The sequence below is a fragment of the Lygodium microphyllum genome, chromosome 27, assembly GCF_053477565.2.
Source record: "Lygodium microphyllum isolate KBCC chromosome 27, Lygodium_microphyllum_v1.1.10, whole genome shotgun sequence".
Classification (NCBI taxonomy): Eukaryota; Viridiplantae; Streptophyta; class Polypodiopsida; order Schizaeales; family Lygodiaceae; genus Lygodium; species Lygodium microphyllum.
Window position 1 is genome coordinate 51,856,437 of NC_141161.1, and position 15,150 is coordinate 51,871,586.

General features: G+C 35.8%; 1 protein-coding gene across 2 annotated transcripts; it reads right to left on the reverse strand.

Annotated features, from left to right (window-relative positions):
• Positions 1-4,784: 4,784 nt before the first annotated feature.
• On the reverse strand, positions 4,785-11,076 carry LOC148012321 (aquaporin NIP6-1-like). Of its 2 annotated transcripts, none has more exons than XM_087669348.1 (5): positions 9,876-10,371; positions 9,588-9,794; positions 8,047-8,241; positions 5,416-5,477; positions 4,785-5,278 (listed from the first exon to the last, which is right to left on the reverse strand). In XM_087669348.1, exons 2-5 carry the CDS (start codon positions 9,759-9,761, stop codon positions 5,122-5,124), a joined length of 588 nt encoding a protein of 195 aa, XP_087525474.1. In that variant the 5' UTR covers positions 9,762-9,794; positions 9,876-10,371; the 3' UTR covers positions 4,785-5,121. The 2 variants fall into 2 exon arrangements, with proteins under 2 accessions (XP_087525474.1, XP_087525473.1); XM_087669347.1 differs by lacking the exon at positions 9,876-10,371 and adding an exon at positions 10,391-11,076 and having other exon boundaries at positions 4,790-5,278.
• Positions 11,077-15,150: the final 4,074 nt, after the last annotated feature.

Consider the following 15,150-nt stretch of genomic DNA (forward strand, 5'->3'; position numbering starts at 1 on the left):
CCTTTTTTATTTTGTGGCTCAAAAGCTCACTCGTTCTTGCATGGAGTCTTATCATCTAATGATTCAGTTGAAAATCTATTCCTAGGGTAGGTGGTTGTGTACACTACTTCAGCCCAATGCAAATCAAGAAGTGACTTTTCCACAAACATAGATTTGGGACACTTCCGAAGTGTCCTATTCTCTCTTTTTCTAATACCATTTTACTGATGTATGGGCATGTAAGTTACTTCTTAATACCATTTTCATCATAAAAAATCAAGAATAAATTTGAAATATATTCACGTTCATTATTTGATTTGAGTTTTGATCCTTTTGCCTAAGAGTGGTTCTTAGCCATAGACTTGAAATCCTTGAATTTGTCCAATACTACACCTTTTTTTTAAATGAAGTAGACTCAATAATATCTACAATAGTCATCAATAAAAGTCATGGAAGTGGCTGCATCCATTAATGCTTTTAGTCTTGAATTTATGAAGGTTTGAATGAATGAGTTAGATTTGATGTTGATTGTTCTTGTAGTAGATCGTTGAAAGGGTTGCCTATGGAACTTCTCCATAACACAAGATTCATATATTTTGCCAACCTCTTGAAGCTTTTAAGTTATTCCTATAGCCATACCTTTCCTTTGCATCTCTACGTTGAGTTGAATCCAATAAACTAAAGGCATGCCTTCTTCTATTACATTCATAGCTTGTCTAAGAGTGCATGCATAAGAAATAAGCTTTTATAGATTCCTTCTTTTGACTTGTTTAGAAGAAACGTTATATCTATTCCTTTTTGCTTTGATAGGGAATTTCTCATAACCAAATTTCACATTATACCTATTCCTTGTTATTTTGTCAAATGTTTAACAAATTCTTTGTTAGGGGGATGGAACATACAAAACATCCTTCATTTTGGCATTTCAACATTATATATTGTTGTGATTGAAATCGTCCCAGCTCCTTTGATAGCACAACTATTGTCATTTGTTGTAAATACTATGTTATCTGAGCCTTCATATGGAGACATTAGCTGAAAAACTCCTTGTGGTTGGTCATGTTGTTGCTTGCACCACTATCAATCCACCATGGATCAATACATGTATTGTGTTGGTCATTAACAAGAGAGCTTTTGTTGGATGTGCATGAACTCCCAAATGCATTAGAATAACATATCTTTTTATCGTGAAAAACACACTTGTATTTGTATCTTTATTTACTAAGAAGACATCTTCATGGTCATCACTTTGTTACTTGCATATATTAGCCTTGTTTGACACCTCTTTTACCTCTTTCATAATAGTTTTTCCCTCTACTTTTCCTTTGGTTCTTGTGACATTCTAAAGAAAAATGACCATATAGAACAAATAATGGCAATTTACCTTTGATTTATGCATCTTGTTGGGTCACTTGAGAATTCTTGATTGTTGCTTGCTTGTAAAATAAGGATGTGTATCTTCCCCCTCTATGTGAGGATGTTCCCCTTCCTCTTCCTCTTGAGGTTGCAAAACCTCCTCCATTGAACTTCTTATCGTTGCTACTTTGTTGCCTTATTACCTTTTCATTGGCAATTCTATGCTCTTCAACAAGTCCAACACTTTTGCAAGTCTTCAAGTGATGGTCATCCTTTTTGGGATAACGTAACTCTAAACAAGATTTTCATAACCTTTACCAAATTCAATCAGTAAAACTTGCATCAATTTAATTTCTTTCATTTCATTATCAATATTAGCAAGCTAAATATTATGATTCACAATCCTTAATATGTAATCATGAGTTGATTCATGGTCAAGACTATAGGCTTTGGTTGATTTCAGACCGTCAAGGTGAGAATTTGAGAAGTATTCTTTTACTCATAAATAGTTTGACATAAGTGCCAAGTAGTCTTTTCATTGGTAGCATTCTTGATTCTTGAACTTCTTCAAAAGATCATTGGAGACATTCATTTTGATAACATGGAGAGCTAGCATTGCTCTCTCACTATACTTAACCTACTCTTTAGGGTGATTAGGCCTATGTTCATTGCCTTGAACAATATCCCAGAGATCATGAATCATTGATAGTGATTCCAGTCTAATCTTCCATGCAAAGTAGCTTGATGTAGTGAGTTTATCACCACTTTGCAATGTCAAGTGAGAGAACTTATATTTCACAAGAATTGAGAACTTTTAATGTGTAGAAAGATTGATGAAGAAGCACAATAGTAGAACTTGTGGTTCTCTCAAGTAGATTGGACTTTTGTAAAAGTGGTGGGCTCTACCTCATTGATCACTCAAGAAATGTATGAGAACGATATGGATAGATAAAAGGCTATCAAGATCTTGAAGGGCTCTAATACTTGTGAAGATTTTGGCTTGTGCTTAGCAATATAGTAAGGAAATATATTTATCCCAAATAACTAACTTTCTTGAAGTGTCGTTAGCGAATCAAGTGGAAGAAAAATGACATAGCTCAATAATAAGCCAATGAATAAGGAGTACATCGATAAAAGAGAATGATTACAACCAAGAATTGAGAAAATGAAGTTCTCAAAATATATTATCACAATGTAGAAGTACAAAAAAATGAGAATTCATAGCCTACTTAGACTAAATAGTAAACTAACTCAGTGCTAGTTGGGGCTCAAACAAAATGAATTTGTAGCCTACTTAGACTAAATAGTAAACTAACTGAGTGCTAGTTGGAGCTTAAACAAGCTATTGTGTTGAAGCTATTACTGTGCTCTTAATGAGCTCTCACTCAATGCACTCTAGGTCTTTTAGTATATGAAGTAGATGCATAGTTGATTGAGTTGTGAGAAGAGATAGAGGTTATTCCTAATTTTTAGTTATCTCAATATTGATTGGATAGGTTGGACATCATGAATTGATAAAGTCATGACTTTTAAAATATAACTCTGATTTGGGTGATCAAGTAGTCTAAATCCATGTAAAAGAGTTAAAATGTCTAGATAACTAATAATAGTGATATTAGGTAGTTGCTAGCAAAAGTCATTACAATTCATGTGAAACTAAACTATTTATTACATCATGTACATTTAGTTCACATGCTAGTTGAAATGCTAGTTGAAGTTCACTTTGATGATTCAATTTTGAATACGATTGGCAATGGATTGAAGCTTGCATAGGGGTTGTAGTGAGTGAAGCAAAGCTATTGTGCTTGAGTGAAGCAAAGTTGTTTCATGGTAGTGTAGCAACTTTGCTTGACTTGCAACAAAATTTTGGTCATGAAGTAAGCAAGCCATTATGTGAACGCAAGGACCACTAGTAGAAGCAATGGGGATTAACAATTTTGGAGTTAAAGCTTACTTGTGAAAAGAGAGGGGTTACTAAAGTAGATTATGTGGTTATGAGAATAAGTGGACTTTGAAGCTCATGTTTATGTAGGTAAGCCTAGTTAGAGTTGAGCAAAGCATAATCTTTGAGTCAAGTCACATTGATCCTTTTTTTAACAAAGAATCTCATTTCCAATATCTTTGTAAGGTATTGATTATATTAGAAAGTGTTTTAGTCAGGTTTTGGTATTTGGCCATACTCATTGCCTGCATCCACACACTAAAGCTATAACCCCACTTGGGGGGGGGGGGGGGGGGGGGGCGGGGGGGTGTCACTATATGTAAACCCTCTATATCACATCCATTCAAAGGATATCAGAAAATACCCTTTCCTTACATGTTGTAAGATAATAGAGTGACCCCTTTTCCTTTAAGAAACTTATGCATTGTTTCCAAATTGTAATTGAAAAATCTTTTGTAAATATAATCATGTAGGTTTAACTAAATAAAATAACTCTTTTGTTGATGCATGTGGTACACTTACATTTTTTGAGGTAACCCCCCAAGCAACCGCATTGGAGGTGAATTTAAGCATATGAATTGGGTCTTCATTGAAAGAGGGTATGTGAACTTTACTTTTTCACTCTCCTTGCATAAGAAAATACTAATGATTAACTCTTGAAGTTAACAAAGTGATGTTTCCTTGCTTATGTTCAATATGTAATACAATTCAAAAAGAATGTTGTAAAGGTTTCTCATTTCTATTATGCTCAATCACTTGCAATGGGTTAGTTTAATCAATCCTTGAGAGAGAGAGAGAGAGAGAGAGAGAGAGAGAGAGAGAGAGAGAGAGAGAGAGAGAGAGAGAGAGAGAGAGAGAGAGAGAGAGAGAGAGAGAGAGAGTGTGTGTGTGTGTGTGTGTGTGTGTGTGTGTGTGTGTGTGTGTAAATTAATTTTTTGAAGTGATTGAAGCTCAAGGGAATGTTCAGAACTCAAATTTTGGCCATGATTGGGCATTTAAGCCATGGGGCTTATGGAAAATGTTGCTTAAGTTACATGTTAACCATCAACATATTATTTACTATTTCTAAATTGATAATCTTAGGACGCTTCCATCATGAACATAAGTGATTACTATTGAGATGATGGATTTGATTTTACATGAATCAATGTGAAGGGATGGATGCGATCACCTAATGCTCTTTATAGCCTTTTCATGTACGACCCAACCAACAATGTTTGCTTATTTGCATGTGTGCATCAATGCATCAAACAAAATACAACTCCAAGTTAGTTTGTAAGGGTGGTCATTTATACGACTATAAAGCACAAGTAGAAGTTTCATATTGCATATAAGATTTTTAGTTCCAATCATGTAGACTTTGAATTAGAGCCTATTGCATTTATACCTAGGCACGTTTTGGGAGTAAGAGAATGCACAATGATTCTTTCAATAATAGACTACTTAATAGAAACCAACGATCATGGCAAGAAGTGAATGTGATTGGAAAAGTATGTTAGAAATGATGTTTATGGGCATAACCATGTTTTACAAAAACCATAAGAAGGTAACATGTTGGAACTTTTTTCCTTAGTCATTAAAGAGAGATCAATTGATTCATATACATTCATGTGAGGCATGATAATGTAGAGTGTACATTGTTGAAGGGTTTTTTGGCTTTCCTAAAATACATGATTCATACATGTTGATTAGCTCTCACTAAAGAGATGTTAACTAAGTGATTTTGATTTGTATATGTGATTTTGGAGTACACAATAGTTTGAATAAATGAGTTTATGACTAGATGTACAAAGTTTATACCATCTTACTAATGTAGTTAATGTGAACTACAAATTTGTTTTCCATTAACTAGGGTTTGAGTGGATGAGTTGAAAAGAAAATGCACCCAAGGTGGTTCCTATTGTAGGTGCAAAAATATATATCCATAATTGTTTGTAGTTATTTTGAACTATGGCTGGGGCCAAAGATCTCACTGGATTCATTGATGCTCCTGATGTTTCACTGCAATTACACAAAGAGAGGAAAATAACATTTAGCAGAGAAAACATATCATAGTAATGAAGTGACATATTCTCCACCATTCAATGAGCTCACAATCCAAGTTAGATGCTCTATTGCTAACATGAAAGGTGACATACCCTCCTAATATCATGTTCATAGCAACAGTTAGCCCAATTGCAACCCCTCCTTGTATGCCATCCTACAAAATGGGCACCAAATGAGCCATGAGGATGAGTAGCATTTAGATTTGATGTCAAGATGAGTAATATCTGTGTAGGAAAGTATACATGGAACAACACCATGAGTTTTAAATCAAGGATAGACACTTTATTGAAGCATGATGTCAATGCTTAATTAGTGTAGAACTATCATCCCATTATTCACTTTTTTGTTTTAGCTTTATGTTTCCAAAGAACATTTCATGCATCTTTAAACATTATGTTGAATTCCAACTTTTGATCGATTAGCTTCTAAGAGACTTGATAAAATGGATGTATGATGTCAATACGTCTTGAAAACTTCTAGAAAATGAAAAGAGTAGATGTACAAAAATATAGTATGAAATTAATCCATTCTATTTTAAGTTACATTGGATTTTGGACAAACCTCTTTAAATTATGAAGTTAAATGCAATATGTTACAATAGAAAGATCATGCTACAAAAAAATTTTAGTTGGTCATCATATGTAGCCAAATGCATACAAATAGTAAAATAGACCCTGTTGTCTAAAAGTGATACTTTCAACCATGGATTTGTAGCTAGAAACTAGGTACTTAGAACATAGTATGCATATGCTACGTTGACTAGTATTCACATGATGATGAATATCACTTTTAAGAAAGTAGTAAGAAAAAATAAGCATTTTTACATTGTTCAAAATTTAAGGTAGTTCCATGGAATAATATATATCAAATTAGGTTATTGAGATTATTGGTTGTCTAGCCACTAGCATCATTTGCACTAGAAATTAAGACTATTGAGAGACTATACCATGGAAATGGGGTAAAGCTAATTTTCCTTCAGGCTTTTACTTGTCAATAGTTCATGCACTATAAAATCTAAGACTATGGTTGAGGAGCCAATAATGCAACACGTGCACACCATTGTCTAGACACTAACATCATTTGCACTAAAAAAACTAAAATTTTTGCATGGAAATGGGGTAAAGTTGATTTGCCTTCCTTTTAGGTGTCAAGTATATATATGTTATAAAATCTAAGATTATGGGTTGAGGAGACATGTGTGCATATCATCACACCTATTTGCCAATGAACTAAGAAAGGTATATAGCATATGCCTACACTACATGCCATGATTTTCTTACTACTAGTAGATTGGTCATATTTTGATTAAAAAGCAACCCCTTTTGGACTATATATTGAACATTTAGTCATCCACGCAAGTAGTTACTAACAAATATATGCATAGGAACCTTTTAGAGTTTGAGTCATTCTTGCAACATGTGCCACATGAAAGAGGAAACTGCAACCTTTTCACAAATGTTCACACTAGTCATGGCAATCTTTGAAAACTCCAACCTTACCATTAGTCTAACTACTATTAGATCAAAGAAAGCATTGGTTTTACAAATGTTACTAGTTAAACCATGTGAAATCACAACATGGCAAACTTGGATCTTAAAGACATGATGAGGAGATACAACATGCTACATAAATGTTTACACTAGCCATGACAATCTCTAGAAGCTCCAAGCCTACCATCAATATAGCTATATCAAAGAAGGCATTTGTTCTAATGTGATTATGCCATGGGTTGGATTCATTTCTTAGACTTTTGAAATCAAAGTTGTTATCAAAAGGCCATACTAGAGTTAATGTGACTCTCTACCAAGACAATAATCTAGATCAATGTGCTAGTGACATGTCTACATCCAATACTATATGAACCCATGAAATTTTAAAGAAAGCATCTAAAGCTTTGTGTTGCTTGGAAAGTAGTTTAGATTGGCTTCAAGAGAGAATATTTGGATGGTATACAACCACTTGTAATGAGGATGAAGATGCTTTTGCTTGCCCATGGGACAAAAGTAAACACTCTTTACAATTCATAGGCACAATGTTCTTTGACTTTATATGCATTGTTATGTTTCTTATCATTTACACACACATTGCCTCTTAATGTGCCCAACTTAGGCAACTTTCTGTAAGATAGGTGACACATATAGAAGGGATCTTGGTTATTTCATGCATACATGTGAGGATACATCATATGTGAATGGATGCACATCTAAAAGATCGACAACTTTTTGTAAGATAAGTGATACACATCTAAAGGATCTTGTTTACTTCTCACATACTTGTGAGGATACATCATATGTTAATGAATGCACATCTAAAATATTTTTTCAATGGGTCATCCTTGAGACAGAAGTATAGTTGAAGAAAGTAAAGTGAAAGAAAAGAGATTCTTCAAGAAAGCAAACTAAAGCACATATATTTCATTTTTAACATGGGGAACTCTTGGATATGTGTGAAAGCAACAAAGTGAACTAAAGGAAAGATAATTCAATTTTAGCATGGGGTCACTCTTGAATATGTGTGAACACAACAAAGTGAAGTAAAGGATAGATATTTCTCTTTTAGCATGGGGTCACTCTTGACTATGTATGCAAGCAACTCGAAAGCAATAAACGCGCGCGCGCACGCACGCACACGCACACGCACACACACACACGCACGCACGCACACACACAAAAGTAGTTAAGCATCTCTCTCTTAGTCCAATGTAGTACTCATGATATACTCACAATATTAGGAAGAATGTTCATAGCTGTAGCAATAAAGGCAAGGCTGAAGGCTAGCACCATCTCCATGAAGAAGGATTGAGCCCACCCACCAGAGGGTTGTGTGAGGGCTGCAGAATCACTAGCCCCATATATCTCTTTCACCACCCACATTGCAATTGTGCCCCCTACTACCTGCCCCCCAATGTACCATAGCACCTGTGCAATGTTTACAATAAGCATTCTTAGAAGCAGATACAAAAACTTGACTTATGGCTTTGGAGTGATTTTGAATCAAGTCAAGTGGATTTGCCATTTTTAGACGAAAGATTTTGAAACATTTAAGGTGCCCCCACCACTAACCCCATCTACGACACCATTGTGTTGCACCCATTCCTATCTCAATTCAAATTTGGACAACATTGGTCACATCATTAATATATGATGTCCATTCTTATATCCTATCACATGAGTTAGCCATCAATTTAGTCGCTTTTCATTCATGTAATATGAGTTAATCAATGATATCAAAATGCAGAGGCAACACATGAAGGTATGGTTTGTAAAACAGAAACCCACACTGATGGATTCATTTAACACAATCATATTTGGGGTTTTCATGACTATATGTTATCATGTGAGTTTATTGAAGGGACAATTTTGACGTGTTACAATGGGGGACATGGCTTGCATGAGTCCTGCTATACTCGTTATCTTGATCCCTCATATACTAGTTTCAATGTCATGAGCTCCTTATCCCCATTTGGTAGTGTCAAGATCATAAGCTCTTGTGAGGGAGCGAGTCCATATCTAGCTTGTTGCAATGACGACCCCCCTCCCCCCCCCCCAACACACACACACACACACAAACACCAAAATTCTCTTTTATTTTTCTTTCTTTTGCAGCCATATAGCTACAATCTCCAATCCCTATCACAAAGAAGCATACCTTCTCCAACCCCTACCTCAAAGAGCCTTCAATCCTATTGAAAGGAAGCATACATTCTTCGACCCCCTACTTCAAAGAAGCTAGGTATGGAGTAACTCTCTTGTAGGAGCTCATGAGTTGTCTCTAAGTTCTAGAAATGGGGATCCATTCCATGTATGAAAATGTCTAAAACTTCTAATGGATCAAGCAATCCAATGGAAAATAGGGATTCATTTCATGTATGAAAATGTCTATGACTTTTATTGGATCAGGCAACCCAATTCACTTCATAGATGAAAACTTCCTGTGGATGAAGCAACCCAATTCACTTCACGCATGAAAAGACCTAAACATTCTTGCGGATCAAGCAGCCCAAAGCACTTTGTGCATGAAAAGCTCTAAACTTCAAGCGGATGAAGCAACCCAACATGAAAAACTCTAAAACTTATTGTGGATGAGGCAACCCAACGTGAAAAACTCTAAAACTTATTGTGGATGAGGCAACCCAAGTGCACTTCTTGCATGAAAGGCCCTAAAAATTGTTGTTGTTCAAGCAAGCCAATGCAAGAAATGGAGGCAGCTGCAACATTGAAAGAAAGAAAGGGGCCAGGAAACGAGGAGTCTGATCATTAACTACCTCATGCCATTGGAATTGCTTGGTGGCGGCGAAAGCCAAGCTTATGGCGGGGTTCAAATGGGCGCCTGAGACGGGGCCGAGGGAGGAGATGAGCATCACGAGGGCGAAGGCCACTGTCACGGCCTGCACCATCACATCCCAATCCGCCATGATCGACCCACATGCAGCAAACATCAGGAAGAAGGTGCCCAACGCCTCTGCACCCACCTGCAGAAACCACAAACCCCAACTGTACTTAATAAAATCAGCGCTGCGAGAAACAGCTTTAATCCAGCTATCTAATCACACCTTAATGCAATGCTAAGATCACATTCCAGTCCCACTCAGAATTGATTGCAATCCCTATTCTTTAATCCCAATTCTCTGCAATCTCTGTCTCTTAATCCCATTCCTGAAATAGCGCTAATCCCATAATAATCCCCAACCTGAAGTGTCTGCAATCCCTATCTTTTAATCCCCTCCTGACACAGCTCTAATCCCAATATTCCATTTCCCAATTGGGATTCTCTGCAATCCCTGTCTTTCAACCCCATTATGAATCAGCTCTAATCCCAGCTCAATCCCCAATCATACAGTCTCTGCAATCCCTATCTTGTAATCCCAAGCTCTGATCCCAATCTGATGTATATCTAATCCGAATAACCCCAACTTGAACTATCCTTAATCCCAACTTGCAGTCATTTATTGCTAAATAATCCCAACCTGAATGATCTATATTAGTACTCAATTGATCCTAAATTATCACTAATCCCCAATCTTAATCTGCTATTCTCTCTGATCCTCTGGACAAGTCAGATGCCCACCCTGCGCAGCTTTGCCACCATCCATTCCTTTGTTGTGGATGCCCTCCCATCCAGCACACCACATGAACCGGCTTCTTGATCGAGAAAGGGCTTCTTCTCTGATCGATCCATGCGCTGCCTTTCCAGCTTGCACTTACTACCACGGATCGCTCTATGTCAGCTTGTGGCAAAGAACTGACTGTCAATGGGATTGTTTGGTACAGCAATCCTCTATGTAGATTCTGGTATATAATGGCTTAACTCTACCCCTCATAATTAGTCTTATACTATATGGCGAGACATTATAAGCTTCGGCTATATGGCTCATTTATCCGCTCATCATAAGCCTCATACATAAGCTTGTGCTATAAGGCTCATCGATCCTCTGTTCACCTCATGTTATGATACATAACCTTGCACTATGGTCCAATAGAAAGTGATTCATAAGCCCCCAAAAGTGATTTGTAAGCTTGTGCTAGGAATCCAACAGGAGTGACTTATAAGCCTAGTGCTATGGTGTACCAGAAGTGTCACATAAACTAAAGCTTACAATTATGGCTCTGTCATACACTATTGAAGCTTGTGCTTAGCAAAGCATAAGTTATAATCTAAAACCCCAATGCCTTTTGTCAACACCCTTTCCATCTAAGGGCAAGATTGCAAAGACTCAACCCCTTCAAGATCCCAAATCTAGACATGAGATGTCCTTGACTAGCCCTCACATGGTCCCCTTGCTTCCAAAGCTTTATGTAGAAGAATTGCACGACCAATACCTTTTGCAAGGTATAAGGTAGTTTTCAGCTTTGTAGGTCACCCACATCCTTCTCTATGTCAAACCTATCTATTGTTAGTCTTTTTCAAGTGCCTTTAAAGCAAGTTGCGTGCAAATGATGTGGTTTGTTCGGCCTTTAGGTGCATGTAATTTAGTTATTGTCCTGACAGCCTCAAAAATCAACACAATAGGTCTCATTCAAAGGTAGAAAACAAATTCCTAGCCCCTTTGCAAAAGAAAAAGACAAAATGCGCCCCACTTAAGATAGTAGAACATTAGCCCCACCTATTCTTATTGAAAGCTCTATGGAGAGTTATTTAACTCAATAGTGCTTCTAAGCATTGAAAAGAACTTGGTGGAGCAAAATTCAAGATAGAAAGCATTGAAAAGGAAATGTTAATATAGGATATGCAAAACTATTATTGGTATTATGCGTAGGTACATTTGCATCTCTATACATTGTTACATGTTGTAATTAGTAAGAATAGAATGGAAGAGGAATTTTGCATCGTTGTAGAGGATTGTTGGAAGTTTAAAACAAGTCTGTCTGAAGCAAAAAGTGCATCAGACTTTCACATCATATTAATGATTTGCATCACATGGAATGAATAAATCAAACTTGCGTGAAGAAAGATGATGCATGGGTTTTGCTTTGCATACCAGTACAAATTCATCACAATGGTTTTAAGTTTATTGGGCGACAATGAAGAGACATTGAATCATGTTAAAATTTGCATGTTTGGTTTACAAGGCCCCACAAGTACTTAGCAATATCTAAACAATCAACATATATTTTAAAGAGCCATCTTAGGTGCATAAAGTCACAGTTAGAACTAACAATTTTACTAGTCCTTAAAAGGGTGACACTTTTGCCTTTTGGACTTGAAGTGTGCCAAAATAACATGTTCATTAATATTCATAGACACATATTTCTTGAAATGGGGTAAGATTGTGGTTTAATGTGATCCATAGGACATGTATGGATGGGTTAATTGTTGTTTGTATTCACAAGCCAATAGAGAACATTGTGGTTTGTCCTTTTTTTAACCCTTTTGGGCCTTGCCCTCAAGGGTGTACATATAATGAATTCCTTGAGACTCTATATGTATTGATACCGATGAGTGCAATAGCTAAAAAGAATATACATAAGAGATAGTTTTGGAAGTAATGGTACTTTTCTTTAACCTATTCATGGCTTCAAAAATCAATATGACTAATGCTACATAAATCTTGCTGTGGAATGTTATAATGAAGGCCATCTTCATTGTTGGATAGTGCACAACCTAAAGTCAAAAAGTTATCATGTTGAAATGAGTGGAGCTAATAAAATTCACATTTACTAATTCAAAAGCCAACAATTTTGAAATGTTTTTTTATAGATTTGTATATTTTATGCTTGAAAAAATGTACTCAAAATCAACACAAAAGTGCATTCTTGTTAAACTACATTTGTTGGGGATCTCAATGAGTCCAGGTGTAATTTTCAGGCATAATTAAATATTTTAACTTTAACTTTTGCATACAATGTGTGAAGCCACACAATTTTCATGCTAAGAGAATTATGAAGTTAGAAAGAGAAGTTCAAATGTCTATCAATTAACTTTCCATTGAATGAATTTGAGTAAAATGTTCAACAACTAAAACTACCACTTAGCTAAGTAGGTAAGGTAAGCATGTTGTAATGTATTTGTTATTTTTAGGTCAAACTCTTTATCAACATGAGCATCATACTTGGAAAAGTAAGTAATGAATTTTTGTTTAGTTATAATGGCTTAAAACTAAGCTTCATTGAAGTTGCAAAATAAGACTAGGTAAGGCATTGTTAGTTAAAGTGGGCTTAGATGTAAGTTTCACCTTAAGCAAGACTTTAAAGTTAGCGATAATTCACTAACACATATGATCATATATACCAGACTTTTTTTAAAAAAGTACTATGAAATAATTGGTGTGATTCCATGAGATGACATTTAGAAAAATGCTTATACAAAATGTTTTAGACTGTTTTGAGCTTATTACACTTTGTTGGCCAAAAACCCTAAAAATGAAAAGAGAGTGAACTTCCAACCAACACCAAAGGATGATATTGAGCATGCATTTAGCTCTCTTGCACATATCATAACCATCATTTGATCATAGATTAATGATTGGAGGAATTGTTACACTACATGTTAGTACTTGTGAGTAGCCATGGCAATTTTGCATAGCATATAACTTGATAACACACATATAAGGCTCATATTGAAGCATTGTTCTAGTATTTCATTTGTAAATAAGGGAGGACCACCTTTTAACTTGAGGATCATACCCAAACTAAACATAGAGCCTTCATTTCACAGGGAGATAGCTTACTCTAAAGGTTATGGAGCTACCCATTTCACAAGGAGATAGCTACTCTAAAGGTTGAGTATGGAGTGACCCACCTTTAGTTTATATAATATAAGCAATTTGATGTTAAGACCTTCATATTATCAAGATATTGGCTTATTTTGAAGGGATGAACATGGGAAGGACTTCCTTTTAGCAGCTACCTATTGTGGAAAAATTGAGACCATAGGCACTCAAATGTCTACCCATTTTGTGGGCTCACATACTTCGATGGAAAGTGGTCATCTTGTCCACTTCCCTATGAACACATGGTAGCAAAAGCATTTTTAATGTTAAAATGGTGGTCATGTGTCTAGTGATCTTTACACATTGATCGCTTGTCAAAGCCTGTTCTAGCTCTCTTTCTTTATTGATTGGCAGAGTTTATCCAAAGTCCTACGAAAAGGACATAAAGACTTATATGCAAGGAAGCGTCCTACAAAAAAAAATAAAAATCGGGTAGAGAATGCAATCAATGCAACCAAGAAAGTCAATGCGGGGTTGGCCCTATGTAAAGGGGGTGTCTCCACCCTGTAAAAGCAAGAATTCATTATTTCTTCAACATACTAGTGGGCAACCCCATGCCCTATGTGTAACCACCCTGAAGTTGGGACCTTCATTTTCTTAAGGGAATCATGTTATAGTGACATAGAGAAAAGTTCAATATGGAGGACCACCTTTGAATTATGTTGTATATTTGGTGTTTAAGGACAAGAGGAGCAACATATTTGAATATGGAGCACCACCATTGAATACATATTCTGTCAATGTCCTGAGAGAACCCCTTTGATAATGAAGGTGATGTAGAGTAAGGGAAGAGGTGTACATTACCCTCCTTTAAATAATCCCATCACTTTAGAGGTAGTTTTTCAAAAAGAAAAAGAGTTGAAACCTAATCTATAAAGATGTATGCACATATGCATCTTTCTAAACTCCCATAATCTATGGTTTGATAGTCTTCAAAATTTTACATATGAAATTTTCTCATTGCAAATGGAATGTAACATCTAATAGAGCAATGCATTTTTCTTTTTTCTCTACAAAGTTTGCTTTGGGTTATTCAATACTTTACATCTTCAGTGTACACAAATGTTTCTTCCATTATTAATTGATAGTATATAAACTATATTGAGAACATCAATAAATAGTAGAGCATCACAAAACATTATGGTTAGGAAATGCTAGCAATTTTAAAGTCTAATGTAAGGCATGATCTTTATGTTCAAAAGAACTCATTAGTTAGGTGTTACAACCTATATTCATGACTTCACATATAATATAGGATTTGGTGAATTCATTAAGGTTCAATTTTTCTAGAATGTCCATCTAACCATAGTTCTTTAAAATTTCCTTATCTCATAATATGTAGTTAGAAACATTGAGTGCCTCTATATGAGATAACTGCATTGAAGAGTGGTTGCGCGTGCGTGCACACACACACACACACACACACACACACACACACACATGGTGGGTGGACTTACTCAAACCATTACAATGAACACATTAGGTGAATGTGGGGAGAAGCTCACTCAAGAACACAAAAAGAAAGATGGAGGCCAAAACACTTTCTCACTATTTTTTCTTTTTTCTTTCTCACATAATACAATCTATACTAAGTATAGATTATATAAAATACTAGGCA